Source organism: Megalobrama amblycephala, linkage group LG17 (genome assembly GCF_018812025.1).
Source record: "Megalobrama amblycephala isolate DHTTF-2021 linkage group LG17, ASM1881202v1, whole genome shotgun sequence".
In the NCBI taxonomy this organism is placed as follows: domain Eukaryota; kingdom Metazoa; phylum Chordata; class Actinopteri; order Cypriniformes; family Xenocyprididae; genus Megalobrama; species Megalobrama amblycephala.
In genome coordinates, this window is record NC_063060.1 from 34,809,252 (window position 1) to 34,830,167 (window position 20,916).

Genomic DNA, 20,916 nt, shown 5'->3' on the forward strand with positions numbered 1-20,916 from the left:
TAAATGAGTAAATTATTTTTGACTGAACTGCTCCTTTAAAGGATTAGTTCACTTCAGAATTAAAATTTACTTATAATTTACTCACCCCAATGACATTCATGATGTTTATGTCTGTCTTTCTTCAGTCGAAAAGAAATTAAGGTTTTTGAGGAAAACATTCCAGGATTCCAAATTGCAGTTTCAATGCAGCTTCAAAACGCTCTACACGATCCCAGACGAGGAATAATGGTCTTATCTAGCGAAACGATCGGTCATTTTCTAAAAAAAATTATATACTTTTTAACCACAAATTCTCATCTTGCACTGCTCTGCGATGCGCATTGCATTACATAATCACGTTGGAAAAATCACGTGTGAAAGACTAAGTCAAACGCCCTTTACAAAAAAGGTAAAACGACGATTTTGGACGATTTTAAAGTTGGAGGAGAAAATGAGATGGAGTTTTTTGCCCTACCGCAGTACTTCCGCCTAAGTCACACGTGACCTTTCCAACGTAATTACGTAATGCATGGCACAGAGCAGTGCAAGATGAACATTTGTGGTTAAAAAGTATATACTTTTTTTTTTTATTTATTTTTTTAGAAAATTACTAATCATTTCACAAACTTTGAAGCTGCAATGAAACTGCAATTTGGACCTTCAACCCGTTGCACCCCTCTGAAGTCCACTATATGGAATGTTTTCCTCAAAAAACTTAATATCTGGGATGACACGGGAGTGAATTAATTAGCAGGAAATTTAAATTCTGAAGTGAACTAATCCTTTAACTTGCATACATGCTTGTTATGGTTGTACAAGTAGAAACCCATTTAGCCTGCAAATGTGTAATATAATAAGTGTAGGAAAGTGTGTGCTTTTATAGTTTGTAGTTGTAATGACATGTTATAGTCAGTTCAACTGATAAAACAAAATGTAAATGCAAGTAAATTTACTTTAAAACCTTTAAAGCAAAACGTGTTCCTATCGAATACTGTTAAAGTGATGATATCTGGTGGCTCACTGCTATTAATTGGGCACTTGGGAAAACATTTCTATTTTGAACAAAAAGTAAGCTGAAAGTCTTTTATTTCATAAACACATCTGTACCCGAGTCATTATGCTCTAGATGAAAAGATTTTGTTGATGACTTTAAATTGTTAGAGAGCCTGATGTCTGCCATCTTACCCTGGCCTTGGTTGAAGTTCCTCAGGGGGGCTTTCTGATAGACTCTGTCCTCATAAATGGGGTCGATGTGGTGCTCAGGAGACTGCAGGGGTCTGAGCTCCGAGCCCAGGTGACTGTGCTGACTGCTGTACGAACCCCTGGAACCTACATCATGGACAAAGGCAGATTCTCAAGCACCATTAACCACAACAAAAATGCTATAAATATACTCGGAAAAAATTGCGTCAAATTCTGATCCATCTGTCAGATGATATCAAACACCCGCCAAGTGTGAAAATGACCAGTTCTTATGTGTTTTTGGTGGTGATACTACCAAACGGAAAGGCTGTATCCTGCAAAGAGCACTGACCTGCCAGACTGCCAGGTCTCTGGAGTGTGGCGTTGGCGTACAGATCATGAGAGATTTTGTACTGATCAGTGGTGTGCAGCATTCGCTTGGTGGGGGACAGAGTGGCGTAGCTTCCTACTGCAGCGCTGAGCTGGTGTAGCGGAGACGAGCTGGAGGCATTGCCCGTTCCGGCCAAGTGCAGCGGTGAAGAGGACCCTCCCGCCGCCATGTTGATGGGAGAGCTGGTGCTGTAGGACTTGGCAAGTCGGCTCGGGGACTGCTTGGGCGACGACACCCGCGCCAGAGTGGCGTAGCTGGGCATGTCGGAGGCTGAGCCCAGCCTCTGCAGTTTGGAGGGGGAGCCCAAAGCCTGCATGGAAAAGGGAGAGCTCACTCGCTGGGCTGGTAGAGTGGAGCAGGAATAGTTTACAGGGGCTGTTGGTAGATCGTCAGGCATGTGGAATGCACTGCCATGACTCTGGGCAAAGGAGTCTCGAGAATGGGCCCGGGCGGCTGTCTCTCTGGCAGCCAGCTGGGCAACACGATTAGACGTCACCTGGAGGTAAGTGACATGTAAAGAGCTAGAATTTCACTCATCTAGGAGCTATGAGCTAAGTGTTGGTGACCAACATGATATTTTCAAGGGAAAAAAAGGGTGAATTCGCTAAATGCTTGCGCCACTTTTTGCACGTGGTAATTCAGTAGAAAACACCTTGCAGGCTAGTATAAATGCAAATGAGTATTTAAATTAAGTCACTGTCATTCTTTTGAATTGATCCGATGTTTTTGTGCACTGCGGCAGTGTTAATCAACAAAATTACTATTGCTATACTACTATTGATCTCATCAATAAGGATAAAATGAAAAAAGTGCAACATGATGATAATTAAACATTTTTTTTATTAAATTATACTATTGACTAGTATAATTTGGGGGGGGGGGTTAACTTATTAATTTGTTCCCTCATTTTAGTAAAATTGTGGTACTAATTTGTGATAGATATTGTGGTTACGATTTAACTAAATTAAAATGAGGGAATGAATTAGTACAACGAGGCCACGTTTTAACTAAAACTAGGAAAGTAATTAATAAAACATTACAACAAATGAAGTTGTGGGAATGAGTTCTTAATTTATAACCACAATATCTATTTTTTTCCACGCATGTCATGCACTGGGCTAAATTTTAACATGCATCAAGAAAAACGTGAAAAAACAGTCAGTTTGTATCTTGCGGTATTATATATGAAGAGTTCAGTGCAAAAACCTTCCAAAAAAAAGTCCATCTGACATGTTTTCTTTTAAATGAGCATTTTTTACCAGGCTCCTATGTTTAAATTCAGTAATTTCACTTTATTGGCAATGAAATGGTTATTAGTCAGTTATTGAAATACCTTATTTACAAAAATGTCACTTTAGTCAATTCATTGGATTTAACCAATGTGACTGTCTTTTGCTGCAAGTCCATGAGTGCTTTTTTCACAAAAACCTCTAAGTCCACCTCTTTGGGCAACAAGACATAGTAAAACATCCATTTCTGTTTACAGCAGCAAAAGGTACACTGTTGTGTTTACTTGTTACTCACAAAATCCTGTCATTGCCACTATAACGATGGACAAAACATGATAAAACGCGCAGCTCGCCAATTGAAAGCCGACTCATTCGCACACCGTCATTCATCTTGAAATCATATATGTTTCGTTTTGCGTCTTCCGATTGGTTCTTCTATGGACTTAAGCCCTGTTCACACTAAAAATTTTCGTTTTTTAAAATTAAAATTATCCTCGTCTACACTGCCGTTTCCAGAGCGTTTTAGAAACGATCTCCGTCTACACTACACGACCGAAAACGCATGTCACATGACTGTTCATGCACACTGCTGATGCGCGTACACAGTTGCCTCTTGCGCATGTAGGCAGCTGCAGTATTACAAAAATGCAGAGTTTAACTGCACAATGGCTGCTAAAAATGACAACAAAGCCAGCAAATATTGCAGTTCAGTCTCCATGTTATAATCACGGTCGTCAAGAATACGCAGCCCGAACGTGGGTATCCTTTTTGGTTCGTTTACACTGAAACTCAACTCCAGGGTTTTCCAACTAAAACGGGATCTGCAGCGTTTTCGAAAGTCTCCATTTTAGAGGGTCGAAAACGCTAGAGTAGTGTAAATGACAGGCGTAACCATAGCAAAAGTTATACGTTTTAAAACAAAAACGCACTAGTGTAAACAGGATCTTAGAGTCATTTGCTGACAAAGGGAAGTGGCATTTAGTGGTTTGTCAATGAACCGGTATTTCTGAATACGCAGGGATTTAGCGGATTTGAAGCGAAAGTATTTGATGAACGTATGTGCAGAGAGCATTCACTCAATATCATTATCTCATTTTTGACGGAGGTGGCGTTTAGCGTTTTTTGCATCTGAACTCTTCATATATAAATTACATAAAATTATATAAGATGTTTGAATATTCTAAAAATGACTAAAATAAATGAATATGACATAATGAAATATTGACTACATTTAAAGAATGTTTTCATCAATAGACAAAAGCCATGACTGAAAAAAGGTGTAAAAATGAACACTGATCGTGCACTAAATAATAAATGCGGCTCATGCACAAAAACGACACTAATAGCGGACGCAATTCTTAGTGAATTCCCCCAGAGGGTCTTCTCGTAAAAACAGGGTGCAAATAACATACTTTAAAACAAAAAGGTCAAAATCAGTTTTTAAAAGGAGATGAATCCCCACCTGATTATAGCTATGTAAGGCTCCTCCCACCTGACCACTGCGCGGGGGCTGGGAGGCCGACAGGTCGCCGAGGGCCAGGGTCTGGTTGCTATGGTAACTGACTGGATAGGGAAAGGTGCCCTCTTGATTATTGAGCTGCAAAGCACTCTGAGAGAGGATGCCTGGTCCTGTGAAGAGGAAATTTGGAAGAAAGCGCAATGTTATTAGTTTGACAAGCACTCTTATTTATATCCAACAGAGATGAAGAATTGCAGTTGGTCTTCTTTTTGACTATGTATTAGCATACTGAATTGTCATTGGTTTTGTCATCTTTGCATATATTTAACCATGTATAACTTCCTTTACAATGACTGTTGATTCTTAAGTGCAGCCAATGGAAAACAAGATGCATGATGATTGCCATGACAATGTCAAAGCGGCATGAATCATTTACACAGAATCAAAGCCTAAAATCTAAACTTACATAAAACTTTATTTCTTTCGCAGCCTCGCAAGCTCAGGTATTTCCTTCAGGAGATGCAAATCTTGTTAGCCTCTCTTCTCTGTCCATTTAATTCCCCTCACCTCATTTTACTTTTGTAAAATTGGTTAATTGCTTTACCATTTCATCTCATATTCTTTCATTGTCTTCCAGCCTCTTCTTTTCTCTGTTTTACTTTCCTTTATACTGCTCATTATTTCAAGCCTCACAGTGAGTAGATGGACAGAAAAGGAATGTATAATTAATCACTGCTGGAAGACACTCAGTGAGCACACATTCAGCAAAACGGGGTCAGCGTGAACAGAAATCGCAGTCCCTTTTCTTCGCTCGGCCCTCCTGTGCTGTCAGCCTGACACTGTACCAAATAGCAGTGATTCCCAGTCCTATTTAGTCTTATAGTATGTCTCCCACAGCCACATAAATAAGGCACAAGTACTCCTAGAAAGGTGTTCATTTACACTGCATATCATTCAGAATGATCAGAGCACATGATTAAACTGGACACTATAAACATGATTCACTTTGAAACATTTAAATACTGCTGGGGAAAAACCAACTGATGTTTGACTCACCAACTGAAGCAGTTTGAGAAACTGTAGAAACTTGCTTTATAAATGTATTTAGTTTGATTGGATGAGACATTTAATATAATAAAAGTATAAGTGAAACGAAAAACTGTTGGAGAAATATAGAGCATGTTATATTATATTCAAAGGAGGCTATAAGCATATGAATATTTCCATTTTGCTAGTTGTAGTTAAATGTGGCTTTTCACTATATTCAATCAAAATTCTACATATATACATTCTTATATTTATATTTTATATTCATAAATACACCACTGTTCAAAAGTTTGAGGTATCGTTTATGTTTTTGAGAAATTAATACTTTTCTTCAGCATGGATGGATTAAACTGATCAAAAGTGAAGGTAAAGACAGTAAAGAAATTCTTGTTTCAAATAAATGCTGTTATTTTGAACTTTCTAATCATCAAAGTATCCTGGAAGAGTATCACGGTTTCCACAAAAATATTAAGCAGCACAGTTTTCAGCATTGATTGATAATAATGAAAAATGTTTCTTGAGCACCAAATCATCATATTAGAATGATTTCTGAAGGATCATGTGACACTGAAGACTGAAGTAATGATGCTGAAAATTCTGCTTTGCTTTAAAATATGTTCAAATAGAACAAATTTGTAATAATATTTCAATAATACATTTCATAAATAAAAATAATAAATTAATAATAATAAATTGTTAATAATATAAATTAATAATATAAATGATATTATAATAAATTATTATAAATTATATTATATTATAAATTAATTTATAATATAAATTATTAATAATAATAAATTTCAATAATATTTCATAATGCTAATGTGTTTACTGTATTTCCATCAAATAATTGCACCCTTAGTGAGAATAAAATAATTCTTACCAACCCCAAACTTTTGAACAGTAGTGCACATTAAAAAAAAAAAAAAAAATGTAATCCAATTAATTGAAGAAATAATCAATTAATAAATCAATCATTAAAATAATTGTTAGTTTCAGCCCTATTTTAAAGTCATAATTTATGTTTAACAGGATTAACAGAGCAAAATCCAAATTTCTGTACCCCTGTAGTTTGTACCCGTTTGGCAATCACTGCCATATAGGAGCAAATATCACCTGTATGAACAGAGACGAATTTAAATGCTGTTTAATCTCTGACAGCCTGCAAAGTCAATCACGACGGCGTGTGGTTTGTGTCGTGTTAACCGCCGCTCATTGCTGCACTGTCAGGGCATGTTTCTCCTCTTCTGAGGATGTCTGACAGCACCAAAAAATCTTTTAAAGAGATGCCAGTTTGAAATGGCCTGACAGAGCATTAATGTCTGTTTTCAAAACATCTACATGACACATGCTGTAAGATTAATCAAAATTATGAACACCTTATTTTAGTGATATTCACATGCTATATTTTCATTTGTGATTTTGTTTTAAAGGTCCCGTTCTTCGTGATCCCATGTTTCAAACTTTAGTTAGTGTGTAATGTTGTTGTTAGAGTATAAATCAAATCTGTAAAATTTTAAAGCTCAAAGTTCAATGCCAAGCGAGATATTTTATTTAACAGAAGTCGCCTACATCGAACGGCCAGTTTGGACTACATCCCTCTACTTCCTTCTTTAATGACGTCACTAAAACAGTTTTTTGACTAACCTCCGCCCACAGGAATACACAAAAAAAGGGGGCGTGGTCTTGTTGCGCTCCCACGGAGAAGAGCAAGAGTTGCGTTTGTAGAGTGTGTTTGTCGCCATGTCGTCGAAACGCTGTTATTTTCATCCCGCAGTCCAATCACCTTTGTTTGGCCTTCCCAGGGACGCTGTACTTAGAGATCAATGGTTACAATTTATGTTTAACTCGGTTCCCGAAAATTATAATCCACATGTAAATCTATGTGCAGCACACGTTATGGTAAGAGGCGTGACCTTTCCGGGCAAGGTTCGCTAAGCTGCTGTTGAATCACAACACAGGAACCGCTGGCACAATCAGAACTCGTTACGTATTTCTGAAGGAGGGACTTCATAGAACAAGGAAGTCATCAGCCCGTTTTTATGACAGTGGAAACAGCGGTATACAGATAAGTAAATTATGTGAAAAATACTGTGTTTTTTTACACGCGAAACATGAACACATGTTATATTGCACACTATAAACACAATCAAAGCTTCAAAAAACCACGAAAAACGGGACCTTTAAACAAAAAACAGGTCTCAAATATGAAGATTAAAAGAAATCCAATAACGGTCTGTGGTCTATGAAAAGATTTCGAATAAATGGACACACAGAGAGAGAGAGAGAGACTATGTGACAGTGTAACTTCACAACCATTGAAGATGATAAGTGGGTCATTTCAGATGGGTCATTTCAGATGACCCAGTAATTTCAGAAACTGGCTGACTGCGGTTATTGAAAATGGCTGGAGTTTACTACTATAACCACTTTAGCCACTATCAGATTCAAAAAGAGGCACATTTACAGTAAGAGCTGAAAGTTTCATAAATGCATTATCAGACTTCTGGTCCTTCTCCAGTCTCAACCCAAGCGTCTCAGACATCTTAAGATGCCATTTGCTGGCATACAGAGTGGTTGTGCGGTGGACGATCTGTGTCCAGGTGGCTGGTCACTTATCTGTTTGGGGAATGGGGTTTTATCTGCACACAAATATTTCAGCTGAATAAATAAATTGATAAATATTTCAGATTAATTCTATTTATAACTCACAACAACTAGAAAGAGTGAATCCACTACAGGCAAGTAAATAATACAAAATATACTGTCTTGTAAGATGGGTCATTAAAAACCATTAAGGGTGAATGTATCCATGTACACTGATTTATTTATCAGTTTGCTCAATATTTCATGTTCTAGAGTAGATGATGCTTTGGTTAAACTTCCCTGTAGTTCAGTTTGCTTACAGCTGTCAAACATTACTGAATGTTGTTAGTCAGATATTGACACCAATGGCTAATGAAAGATATGTTTAGTGTATCTGTAATTATTAAAACTAGATATTGGAGCCATGATCAAAAAGATAATATAAGATAAATATAAGTATAGTGCACTTAGAAAAGCATATTTAACTTTTAGAAGTACACTAGCATACTGAATGCTTCAAAGTACATGGACTAAAAGGCCACAAAACTCTCATGATTTTATTGGGTCTTCCAGGATTATTTTTTTTTTAAATATTACTTTTATTCAGAAAGAACACATTAAATTGTTCAAAAGTGACACTAAAGACATTTATAATGTTACAAATGATTTATATTTCAACTTACGGAACGAAAACAGCGGCAGTTTTGTTTTTTTCAGTAAGTGGAATAGAGAAGGCGTAGGACATACAGCTTAAGCTTTTTAAAGATTACGGAAAGCGGAAGCACATGCACGGCGATCATTTGTGTTTATAAAGTATATACGGTTGTATTTTTTTCAAAAATGACTGATTGTTTCACTAGATAAGACCCTTATTCCTCATCTGGTATCATTTAAAGCCCTATGAAGCTGCACTGAAACTGTCATTTTGATCAACAGTGGAGTCCATTGAAGTCCACTATAAGGAGAAAAATCCAGGAATGTTTTCATCAAAAACCTTAATTTCTTTTCGACTGAAAAAAGAAGGACATGAACATCTTGGATGATATGGGGGTTAGTAAATTATCAGGAAAAATTTATTTGAAAGAGGACTAATCCTTTAAATCTAACGATCGCTTAGCTCAGATCACATCAAACCGTGCAAATTATTATCATTGTTATACTGTGTTCTCAAATTGTTAATGTTCACAACATCAGCATTGCATGACTATGTGTATTTAGTGTGTATTAGTGTTACCTGATTGAACTTTTAAAGGTGCCCTAGAACCAAAAATTGAATTTACCTTGGCGTAGTTGAATAACAAGAGTTTAGTACATGAAAAAGACATACATTGAGTTTCAAACTCAATTGCTTCCTCCTTCTTATGTAAATCTTATTTGTTTAAAAGACCTCTGAAATACAGGCGAATCTCAACATAACACCGACTGTTACGTAACAGTTGGGATCATTAATATGTACGCCCCCAATATTTGCATATGCCAGCCCATGTTCAAGGCATTAGACAAGGGCAGCCAGTATTAACGTCTGGATCTGTGCACAGCTGAATAATCAGACTAGGTAAGCAAGAGCAATAGCAAAAAATGGCAGATGGGGCAATAATAGAGAGCCCGAGATTTAAAGGGGCTGCAGCCTGAATCGGTGCATAGTTAATGATGCCCCAAAATAGGCAGTTAAAATAATTAATTAAATAAAATCTATATCTATTTTGAGCTGAAACTTCACAGACACATTCAGGGGACACCTTGGACTTATATTACATCTTGTGTAAGAACGTTCTAGGGCACCTTAAATTATTGCAGCTGCTGTGAGAAAAGTTTATGATCCGAAAAAAAATGTACAGAAAATGTACTTTCCTTTGCATTATTTCTCATTTACTTCAAATTTCATTAGGCCTACTAAAATATTTTTATACCTATACTATAAAAAAATTAAGTGTAATATAATTATATAATACTATTACTAATATAATACTACTAATATAATACTATTAATTGCAATAGTCTGGTGCAACTTCTCACATCCAACAAGGTGCATGGAATTAAAAAAAAAAAAAAGTAATTTAGGAACAAAACCAGCAACACTTGTGGCGTGGAGGGGTCAGAAATAAACAAAAAATTGGAGCTATATATATATATCAACTTTATTTTGCCAAAAAATAAAAATGCTCACACAGCTGAGACACATTTGTCCAAGATGCCATTTGAGCATCGGTAACGTTTAATGATTGCATCAATGCTCGTGATTTAAAGTCGAGTGCTTTTACTGTAATTTAGGCAAGCGTACTCATAATAGAAGCGACAGGGTTTAGAGCGCGGCTTATGGTTGCATAGCAACGAAAGACGCCACTGGAGCGAAAGCGCATTGGAAAGAAGGAGAATGCGGCGCGGCTGCTTATGTGACGCGTGTGAATGCCCCCTTAAACCGGCGACTTTTTATTTGCATATCAGACAGGTAGCAACTAGATAATAATAATAATATTTTAGCGGGCCGGATTATGTTTTATTTTTGAGATCAGTTGCGGGCCGGGTAGAGGAGGTGGGCGGGCCGTAAATGACCCGCGGGCCGGCAGTTTGAGACCACTGGGCTATATGGACACCTTTTTTACACTATATCTCAACCTCCTTTAAACACAGAGAAACTGAGCCTTTGAAATATATCAACCGTTTAGAGTATTCATATCTAATCAGTTCAGATGAGGCAAGTCTGATATTCTCAGCAGGGTGAATATGCTTTTTGACATACATTATTTGAATATTTGTTGCCTCCTTCAACTTGTTTCCTTTAAAACTCTGCTGTGAAATAACACTTAATTCATGCAATAAGCTAACATGCATAATAAGGAAAATAGGGTGGTTAAGTGATGAATTTCACAAAGCTGGAGAATATATCAAGCTCATGTGGATACACTCTACAGAGCGACACCTGCAAGCTCATATTATAAGCTGTTACACATGCATTTCTGACTAAGAATGTAAATTACAGACCCGACTCTCAATCATTTTAGCATAAGATCATAACTCTGCGGGATCAGAACATTTAGGAGTCATTAACATTGTTCAGTCTCAGTAATTTCTTAATTGTGTTAAACTTCCAGCATTTAAAAGTGCTCCTTACTTTCGCCTGCAGTGAATTCCTGTGAATCCAGAATACCAGACTCTTGAAGAGATCGGATGCAGGAATCTACAAGTTCCAGGCCTGTGGTGAGCTCCTCCTCTATATCCTTCTGTCCGTCTGTGAACAAAAACATGAGAGGTAACTTCATCTAGAAGGCATTTGATTCATAATAGAAACTTGTCTGGCTATCACCAGACCAAGCTCAATTTAAAATTGAACATTGGTCTGGGGAGTCTGTATGTATTTTCTACTGCACATTAGGCGTCATCAACGAGCATTATTCACGCAATTGGATAGTCCTTCAACCAATCAGATCAACGATCTGGGTGACGTGCTTTGCAGAGCGACGCGAAAACTCCAGACAGGTTTAGTTTGTATTGGTTTGTAGCATTGATCAGCGGTTTGCAGAAGCAGCAATGGCATCGAACGATTTTTGCAGGTTGTGCAAAAAAAAAAAAAAACATGAAAGTGAGTGGTATTTACACCCACTCGAGCGATTTGTTTGATAAACTAAAGAAGTCATTCAGCATCGTCGAGAGGTTAAAAGAAATTGGATTGACGGTCGTGCTTGCCGTCGCTTCTCTATTGTCATCGTGTTATACCCGCCAATAGCGAGCAAGGTGGATAAGCCAGTCTGTGATTGGTTCCCGCAAAAGTGTAACAGAAGCAGTAGAAATGAATGTACGGGAAAATCAAATCGCCGGCAGATCAGGCTGGGTTTACCTAGTCTAAATAGAAACACCTAGGACAAAAAATGAAGCAGCTCCCCACAATAATGAGTGTTTAAATATTCTGGTAGTTACTAGCAAGAACAAAATGTTTTGCAATATTGAATTTTGATTGCAGTTAGGTTACGCTGCAGTAAATGCTTTAAAAACATTCTAGAAATGACACCTATAATTTAAAACTGTAAAAATATAACAGTAATGTGCAATTTACATATTCAAATCATGTTTTTGCTACAAAATCAAAACTAGACCAATCTGCAACATTTTATTTATTTATTAGGTTTTGAAATACATGTGAATGACAATTTTGCTAGCATGATTTAACATGTTGCTAGACAGACAGACAGACAGACAGATAGATAGATAGATAGATAGATAGATAGATAGATAGATAGATAGATAGATAGATAGATAGATAGACAGATAGACAGATAGACAGATAGATAGATGGGATTTTTATGATTTTTAATCTTCATTTTTAGGAAAACCATAAGCCGTATCAGTTAGAAAAGATATAGTACACTAAGCCTGAACAGTATGAAGTTCTGACCCAAATTTGGTAGTTTCAGAGTTAAAGCTCTAGGAGGAGTTAGAGTCAAACATTTTGTCTCGGAAGAATAATAGAAAGTTTAAATAGCATTTCAGTAAGTTGGCTTTCTCAAGCCAACTTGACTAGTTTTAAGATGAAAAAAGACTACACTGGAGTCTCATAAATACTACTATGTAAAAAAAACCCAAAAAAAAACACCCCATCTGACATATTAAGGCCAATTCACACTGTACTGACAGATAATGACTAATGTGCACAATCACCAGATTACAGTATGTCACTTCTCAGACATTCCACGACACGACAAAAGCTGACTGAACATGAAAACAAGCGCCGTTCAATGCCAACAGATGCCGACTTGACAAAGTGTCTGTTGCCATTGGTTGGCGTCTGTCAGTTTAGTGTGAATTGGCCTTAAATTATATAAAACGTTATCACAACTTTTTCACAATGTTTTTACAATGTAATTGTGGTAGCTGTGTAGCTAAACATAAACATTTTAAAGTAAAAAAGCAACCACTGAGGAATCAACTATATCATTTTTTTTTTTATTTGAACTAGCCTGCATGAGAATGAGATGCTTAATCTGGTTTTGTTTTGATGCTTTGTCAAAATCCCAGTATTTTAAAGAATGTGGTGTGACCGCAAGCTCATGAATCATTTATGTGCTGCACTGCTCCTGCTCTTCAATCTCAGCCTCTCCTCTGTTTTATGTTCTGGAAGGCAGAGGTTGTCATCTTTGGCTAACGTTTTGCTGTAGCACAATCAATAGAGTCAAAAGTCAACATGTTTCACTCTGACATGCACCACGTGGGCTGATAGATGATGACAACTGTCAAAAGGCATTTCTTCATACAAAATTCACCTTCTTGTATTTGGATTTCAGATGGGATAAAGAGCAAGAAAATTCTCATTTTAGCAAGAAAACAGTCCAGTTACCTTGGTTGTTCCAGCGAAACTTCTCATCTGCAGAACTGTAGGATTAAGGATAGAACAGATTTAGATGTATCATCAACACAAACACTGAAGTGATCATAATCTTTTTTTATGGTAAAGCAGACACAAGAGCATCAGTGAGGTCAGTCATGATGGGGCATAGCTCGTGATTCATCCCAAATGTGTTCAATGATTCAGATTCGGTGAACCATTTCTTCACAGACCTCGCTTTGTGCACTGGAGCATATCACTGTTTTACTGTAAATGTTTGTCTAAGGAGATTGCATGGCTGTATGTGTGATTTTATGCACCTGTTATTAAAGGGTATAAGTGAAGTAGACATATCTGCCAAAACTTTGGAGTCAGTAAGATTTTCCCCCTGTTGTCAACAGTTTTATCCCTTAAAACTCATCTTTGATCACCAAAATGATATATTTAAATGTTTTTTTTCCTTGAAAAAAAAAATATTCATGCCTTAAAATAGCTTGAATTTAACTCTACACCCTTGGCTCATTTATTATACGCGGTTCTATGAATATGCAAATAAGCCCCGCCTCCACTCACACACACCAGCTCAGAGATCTACTCATTGATAGGGGTGTGACGAGACCAGTATCTCACGAGACGAGACGAGACTCGAGATTGAGTTCACGAGACGAGACAAGATGGCGAAATACATGACTAGAAAAAATATTCTGCAGGTGTATTTGAAATGTTTTAACTAATCATTTTGTAATGAATGTCATTTCAGTTCTACTTTCTGAGACTGAATTATCATATGCAGTAAAAGACAACAATACCCAAGCACTGTAAAAGGTTTTGCCACTAACTCAACTGACTGGCTTCTCTTCAGATCTTACTGTACATGAATTATGAGCTTCTACAGCTTTTGACCTCCTAACTGAACTCCTCTCCACAAACTGATCACAGAAATAAAAACAGTATAAATAAAAATGGTAACACTTTACAATAAGGTCTCATTTATTAACATTAATGTATTAACCAACATCAACTAACAACGAGCAATATATTTGCTACAGTATTTATTAATCTTTGTTTGTTAGTTGATAAAAATAGTCATTCATTGTTAGTTTACAGTGTATTAACTAATGTTAACAAATGAAACCTTATTGTTTGTACTAGTAAATAATAAGAAGAGAAAACTGTTATTCATTTTTATGGTAACACTTTACAATAAGTGCAACCATAATCGCACTCTCTCAATATTCAAAGATGAAATAAGACCAAATTTTTCTTTGATACAGAGCTAGGAGATGGTTACAACTACACTGCCCAGCCTAAAATAGGTTTCATATTGAGAGATATCTGCATTCATCGGGGAGCCGCTTTCAAATGCGGGGTATTGAAATCACGTTTGAATGCGCGCGCGCGTTTACTTTCACTTTCAACGGTCGCGCGTACTCTGTAAATATGGAGCGGCGGCGACCGTTATCCAACTGAATTAAATGGTTTTTTTTTTATTTAAATACAAAGCAAAACGACAGTGGAGGCATAATGTAAACGTAGCGATGGCATATTCTTTCCTAATCATCCTAACACTCTGTCATGGCAACATCACGAGACTACTTTTCGCCTCGACGAGAAATCTCGTCACAGTTTAGTCTCGCGAGATCTCGTGCCACGAGATCTCGTCACACCCCTACTCATTGATGATCACACGTTGACGTGATTGGTTGCAAGGTAGTTTGTGATGTCAGAAACACCTGCGTTTTTGAGACTATCTTTGGTTCACTGCAGTTTTAAGGAGAAAATACTCAGTAATGGTGTTGAGTTATGAATTTGCACATGGTTTGTCTTAAAGGTGCCCTACAATTGAAAACTGAATTTAATTCAGGATAGTTAAATAATTAGAGTTCTGTCCATGGAAATGACATACAGTGAGTCTCAAACACCATTGTTTCCTCCATCTTATGTAAATTAGATTTTTGCAAAAGACCTCTGAAGAACAGGCGAATCTCAACATAACACCAACAGTCGGGATCATTAATATGTACGCCCCCAACTTTTGCATATGCCAGTCCATGTTCAAGGCATTAGACAAGCCAGTATTAATGTCTGGAGCTGTGCACAGCCGAATCAACAGACTTTATGCAGGTAAGCAAGCAAGGACAATATCGAAAAATGGCAGATGGAGCAATAATAACTGATATGATCCATGATATCATGATATTTTTAGTGATATTTGTAAATTGTCTTTCTAAATGTTTCGTTAGCATGTTGCTAATGTACTGTTAAATGTGGTTAAAGTTACCATTGTTTCTTACTGTGTTCACGGAGACCAGAGCCATGTCGTTATTTTCATTATTAAACACTTGCAGTCTGTATAATTCATAAACACAACTTCATTCTTTATAAATCTCTCCAACAGTGTGTAATGTTAGCATTAGCCCCGTTAGCCACGGAGCATAGCCTCAAACTCATTCAGAATCAAATGTAAACATCCAAATAAATACTATACTCACATGATCCAATATGCTGCATGACGAACACTTTGTAAAGATCCATTTTGAGGGTTATATTAGCTGTGTGAACTTTGTTTATGCAATGTATTATAGAGTTGCGAGCTTGGGGGCGGGGAGCGCGAGCATTTAAAGGGGACATGCACAGAAACGGCGCATTTTTAATTATGCCCCAAAATAGGCAGTTAAAAAATTGAATAATAAAAAATCTATGGGGTATTTTGAGCTGAATCTTCACAGACATATTCAGGAGACACCTTAGACTTATATTACATCTTGTGAAAAAGGGTTCTATGGCACCTTTAAAGCATATTAAAAACACCACATAGACATATAAACAACATTAAAAGCTTGATTTTCACCACAGAGGGACTTTAAGAAATGAATACTTTTATTCTGCAAGGACAGTAAAGACATTTGTAATGTTACAAAAGATTGATTAAAAAAGGGCTGTTCTTTTGAACTTTCTATTCATCGGAGTCCTGAATGATGTATCTGTACTGTTTTCAACATTGATAAAAAGAAGAAATGTTTCTTGAGCACCAAATCAGCATATTAGAATGATTTCTGGAGAATCACGTGACACTGAAGACTGGACTAATGCTGCTAAAAAAATCAGCTTTGCAATCACAGGCATTTTAAAATAAATTACAACAGAAAACAGTTATTTTAAATTGTAATAATGTTTAACAATATAGTAACACTTTAGTTTAGGGTCCAATTTTTACTAGTTGCTTATTAGCATGCATATTACTAGGATATTGGCTGTTTATTAGTATTAATACAAAACACATATTAATGCCTTACTCTGCATGACCATATTCTACATCCCTAAATCCACCCCATACCTAAACTTAACAACTACCTTACTAACTATTAATAAGCAGTAATTAAGAGTTTATTGAGGCAAAAGTTGTAATTAATAGTTAGTTAACAGCCGTGGCATAACTTTGTTTTAAAAAAAAAAGGGGTGGGACAGTAGTGTGTGTTTGTTATTGCATATCAGAAATGTACGATAACAAATGTACAAATTTTGACATAGAACTCATGTTTAATGTGATAGTTTCATCCTTACATCTATTATAATACAATATATTGTTAGTCTCAAGAGTATTTACATTAGTGAATAACTATGTAGATCCACTTTAAAAATGTATATGGCCTAATGGTCTGGTGGTAGATTTTTTTGTCAAGCGTGCGAGAGGTTCTGGGTTCTAATCCCCCCTAGTATAGTTTATTTTATGTTTTTTCCTCATTAAAACCAAAGATGTTCATCAGTGATTGTATATCAAGAGCAGGGACACGTTATTTTCTGATTTCATCAGAACGGAGTCTCCACCACACCGTTAAGCAATAGCCTAGACTGAAGCGCTCATCCGTGTAAAGACTGCGCAGTGTGCAAGAGCGTCAGAAGAACACTGTTGCGCCACTGATAACAGTGGCAACGAGCACTGTTTAAAAAAAACATATCCCAGCGCCAGATCGCCTCTTTTTTAACACAAATGTACAAATTGCTAATCAACTAGAGATGTTTCTTTTGTATTAGATACAGCCGTGTTGCGAGATGTATCAAAAAGTGGTAGGGACAATATCGAGCCTGGCAAAAATTAGTGGGGGGACATGTCCCACCTGTCCCACCCGCAAATTACACCTATGGTTAATAGTGATAGTTGGACCCTAATCTAAAGTGTTTTTACTACATTTTTATTAAATAAATGCAGCCTTAATGAACATAAGAGACTTCTTTCAAAAAAAATCTTACCAATCCCCAAAATACTTTTGGCCATGTGGTGTTACTAAATACTTTGGCTGCCATAAAATGCTTGTATAGCTGTTTACCCATCAAGTTCATAAATCAATTTGCACACACTCTGAATCACATAACTCGATCAATGAAGTATCATCTCTGTTGTAGAACACACAAACAGTAGCTATGATGATTATGGATCGGGTGGAAATAAAGGCTTGAGGAAGAACGTCAAGTCACATTCCCCTAATCAATGACCGGGTTTGCCACAGCACAGTATATAGCGGCCTGCCCTACCCTTAACGGTATCAGGAGGCTAAACGCTCACCCATTGTCCTTGGATCCTTACAGCAGCTGCTAAATCACTCTATTGATTTTCTTCCGGCGAGTGTGTAAGGATTCATTTTGTGAGGCTGTCTGTGTTTGTGCGGGGGTGACGAATCGCAGAAGAAAACAAAACGCCACATGTTAATAGGGCCACGGCGTTGTTCTCCTAAAACCCATTCATCACCGATTCTTCCACGAACAATGCATGGACAGAGACAGGCTCCCGGAGAGTGAGCAACAGAGATGAGCCACAAGGCATTTTTTAGCCGAACCCCCGATTTAATGAGTGAGTCGACCCGCTTTCAAACAAGCATTAACTGTTTTCATCCTAATAGCTCCCAATAAAAGACAATTACTGGCTAAATATGTCAGGTAATTACAAGCTAAATAAATAAATAAGTCCTCTAAGGTAGATAAACACAGATTCAGTTGTGAGATATGATATGAGTGCCTACAACACAAAATAAATAAATAAATAAATAACAACTAATTGTTCCCATTGGCTGGAAATTGTCGTTCAATTTCCAGTATGCTATAAGACTGACAATTGTGATATCACTCTTGAAGACGTCTGGCAAGATAACATCACAGTGATAGCACAGAATGAGTCTGTCTTCATGGGGATCATTAAAGCCTTTTAGGATGAAGATATTTTTCTCTCCCAAGATAATTAACTTGAGAATAACGACATGACAGATGAGGCAATCACAGCTGTGGGTCATTGTGTGGTCAGTAGTTAATCACTGTTCTTTATGTGCTCCATTTCCATATTGACTCAACATATTAGCTGAAACACTTGGAGCAATGTGATTTGGACCATTACAATTAGCACTCTGATTTAGTGTTCTTTGCCTCCATTCTGGCAAAATTATTTGTCTACATATTGTTCTACAATTATTCACTAATATCTTCTTGGTTTGTAAGTAACAAACAAAGGGATGTGGACTGCAAACAAATGCTAAATTGATGAATAATCTCACCTATCAGTGGCACCTGTTGCATTAGAGGAAACCAAAGGTGATATCTCCTGTTGAGATTTGGGGATAATAAAATGCCGCATTCATTTTGCTAATTATTATTCTTTTGTTGTTCGCAGTAAGACAGATTCTGGTTATAGCATCTATCTACAGAAATATATTATCATAAAAATACAGATATGTAAATATGTATTAATTTTCTTATCATTTAAAAACAAATTGTTTAATGCCATTAAATGTGTATTACAATGTCAAATTAGATAAATCGGTCCCACTTTATATTAAGTGGCGTTAACTACTATGTACTTACGTCAAAAAATAAGTAAAATGTACTTAATGGGTTCATACTGAATTGCAAAACACTTTTGCTGCTATTGAGGTGGGGTACGGGAAAGGTTAGGGAAAGCTTTGGTGGTATGGGTAGGTTTAAGGGTAGGGGTAAGGGGTAAGGGTTAAGGGATGGGTCAACAGTGTAATTATAAATGTAATTACAGAAATTAATTACAGATGTAATTACATGCAGGTGTTTTTCAAATATAAGTACAATGTAAAAACATGTATGTACACAATAAGTGCATTGTATCAAATGATTAATTAAATTGTAAAGACATAGTAGTTAAGGCCACTTAATATAAAGTGGGACCGATAAATCATTAACTGCATTAAATACATTTATATACACATTTAACAGCATTGAATCCAATTAGTTCCAATAAGTGAAGTCCATTAGAATATAAAAATACATTACACATTTTAATGTTAGGTGTGATTAATTACAAAAAAAAAATGTGATTAGTTAGTTACTTTTTTTATTCAACTGACAGTACTAACATATAAATACAATTATATATATATATGTATGTATGTATGTATATTCACTATTAAGGAACATAGAATTGTTTTAAAAAGGGGTGGGACAGGAGTGCTTGTGTGTTTATTGCATATCAGAAATGTATGATAACAAATGCACAAAATTTGACATAGAACTCACGTTTAATGTGATAGTTTCATCCTTACATCTACTATAATACAATATATTGTTAGTCTCAAGAGTATTTACATTAGTGAATAACTATGTAGATCCACTTTAAAAATGTATATGGCCTAATGGTCTGGTGGTAGATTTTTTGTCAAGCGTGCGAGAGGTTCTGGGTTCTAATCCCCCCTAGTATAGTTTATTTTATGTTTTTTCCTCATTAAAACCAAAGATGTTCATCAGTGATTGTATATCAAGAGCAGGGACACATTTGTGTGCATTTTGTTTTCTGATTTCATCAGAACGGAGTCTCCACCACACCGTTAAGTGATAGCCTAGATTGAAGCGCTCATCCATGTAAAGACTATTAAGGAACATAGAATATGGTCATGCAGAATAAGGCATTAATATTTGCTTTATTTGCTTCAAGTATATAATATGCGACCCTGGACCACAAAACCAGTCATAAGGGTCAATTTTATGAAATTGAGTGTATATATCATTTGAATATAAATATTTATTTTCATAATTTGTGCTGTGGAGTGCACATTACAAAAACTAGCTGCTTAAACTGCAATAATACAAAATGTTTTTTGTATGTGTTTGTTACAGCCTGTTTGCCTTGGATTGTCATAGGAGAAAGAAAGTTGAGATTTTGGTGCGAAAGAGTGAAAGTGTGCTATGAAAAGCTGGAACAAAGCTGAGAGCGGCTTTTGTTCAATGCTAACGTATGTGAAAAGAATGAAAGAGGGAGGGAGAGAAGAGGGCCGGCCCGAAACTGCTGGGGGTCAATGAGTGCCTCCCAAGTGACACACAGATAGACACATGCCATTAAAAAAAAAGAGGCTGCTTGCTATTTCAAGCTAAATATATATAAGATAGAGAGAAGAAGGAATTTAAATGTAAAATAAACACAGTTCAAAAAGAAGAATATCACCTCAAATAGATTGATGTTGAAATTCAAATGTAAGATTACACACATGAAACTAACTGGTGATTTTCACAAGCGTTTGATCAAGGGGGTGGGGCTAACTACTTTCCCATGTCTTCAGAGCTGTGCATAGGCCATGCTGTCTGACAAAGCATGTGAAAGGGCTTCACGTGATTGTATTAATGAGTGCGGAGCAGAGGCACTCATCCGTAAGAGCCAGGCCACCCATCATTAAACTCTAGATGAGTGAGACTAAAATAGTCCTTGTTCGTCCTGATA

The 20,916-nt window shown here is 36.6% G+C and overlaps 1 protein-coding gene across 8 annotated transcripts in view; it reads right to left on the bottom strand.

The window, feature by feature from the left end:
- The window catches only part of ctnnd2b (catenin (cadherin-associated protein), delta 2b), a 105,367-nt gene that overhangs the window by 49,213 nt on the left and 35,238 nt on the right, over positions 1-20,916 (bottom strand). For 7 of the 8 annotated variants that reach the window (XM_048164082.1, XM_048164081.1, XM_048164080.1 and 4 more), the window contains 5 exons: positions 13,203-13,237; positions 10,986-11,102; positions 4,244-4,410; positions 1,514-2,048; positions 1,165-1,308 (listed from right to left, as the gene is read on the bottom strand). In XM_048164082.1, the coding sequence (XP_048020039.1) occupies positions 1,165-1,308; positions 1,514-2,048; positions 4,244-4,410; positions 10,986-11,102; positions 13,203-13,237 (998 nt within the window). The remainder of the gene's footprint in view (positions 1-1,164; positions 1,309-1,513; positions 2,049-4,243; positions 4,411-10,985; positions 11,103-13,202; positions 13,238-20,916) is intronic. The other variant, XM_048164084.1, reaches the window with a different exon arrangement.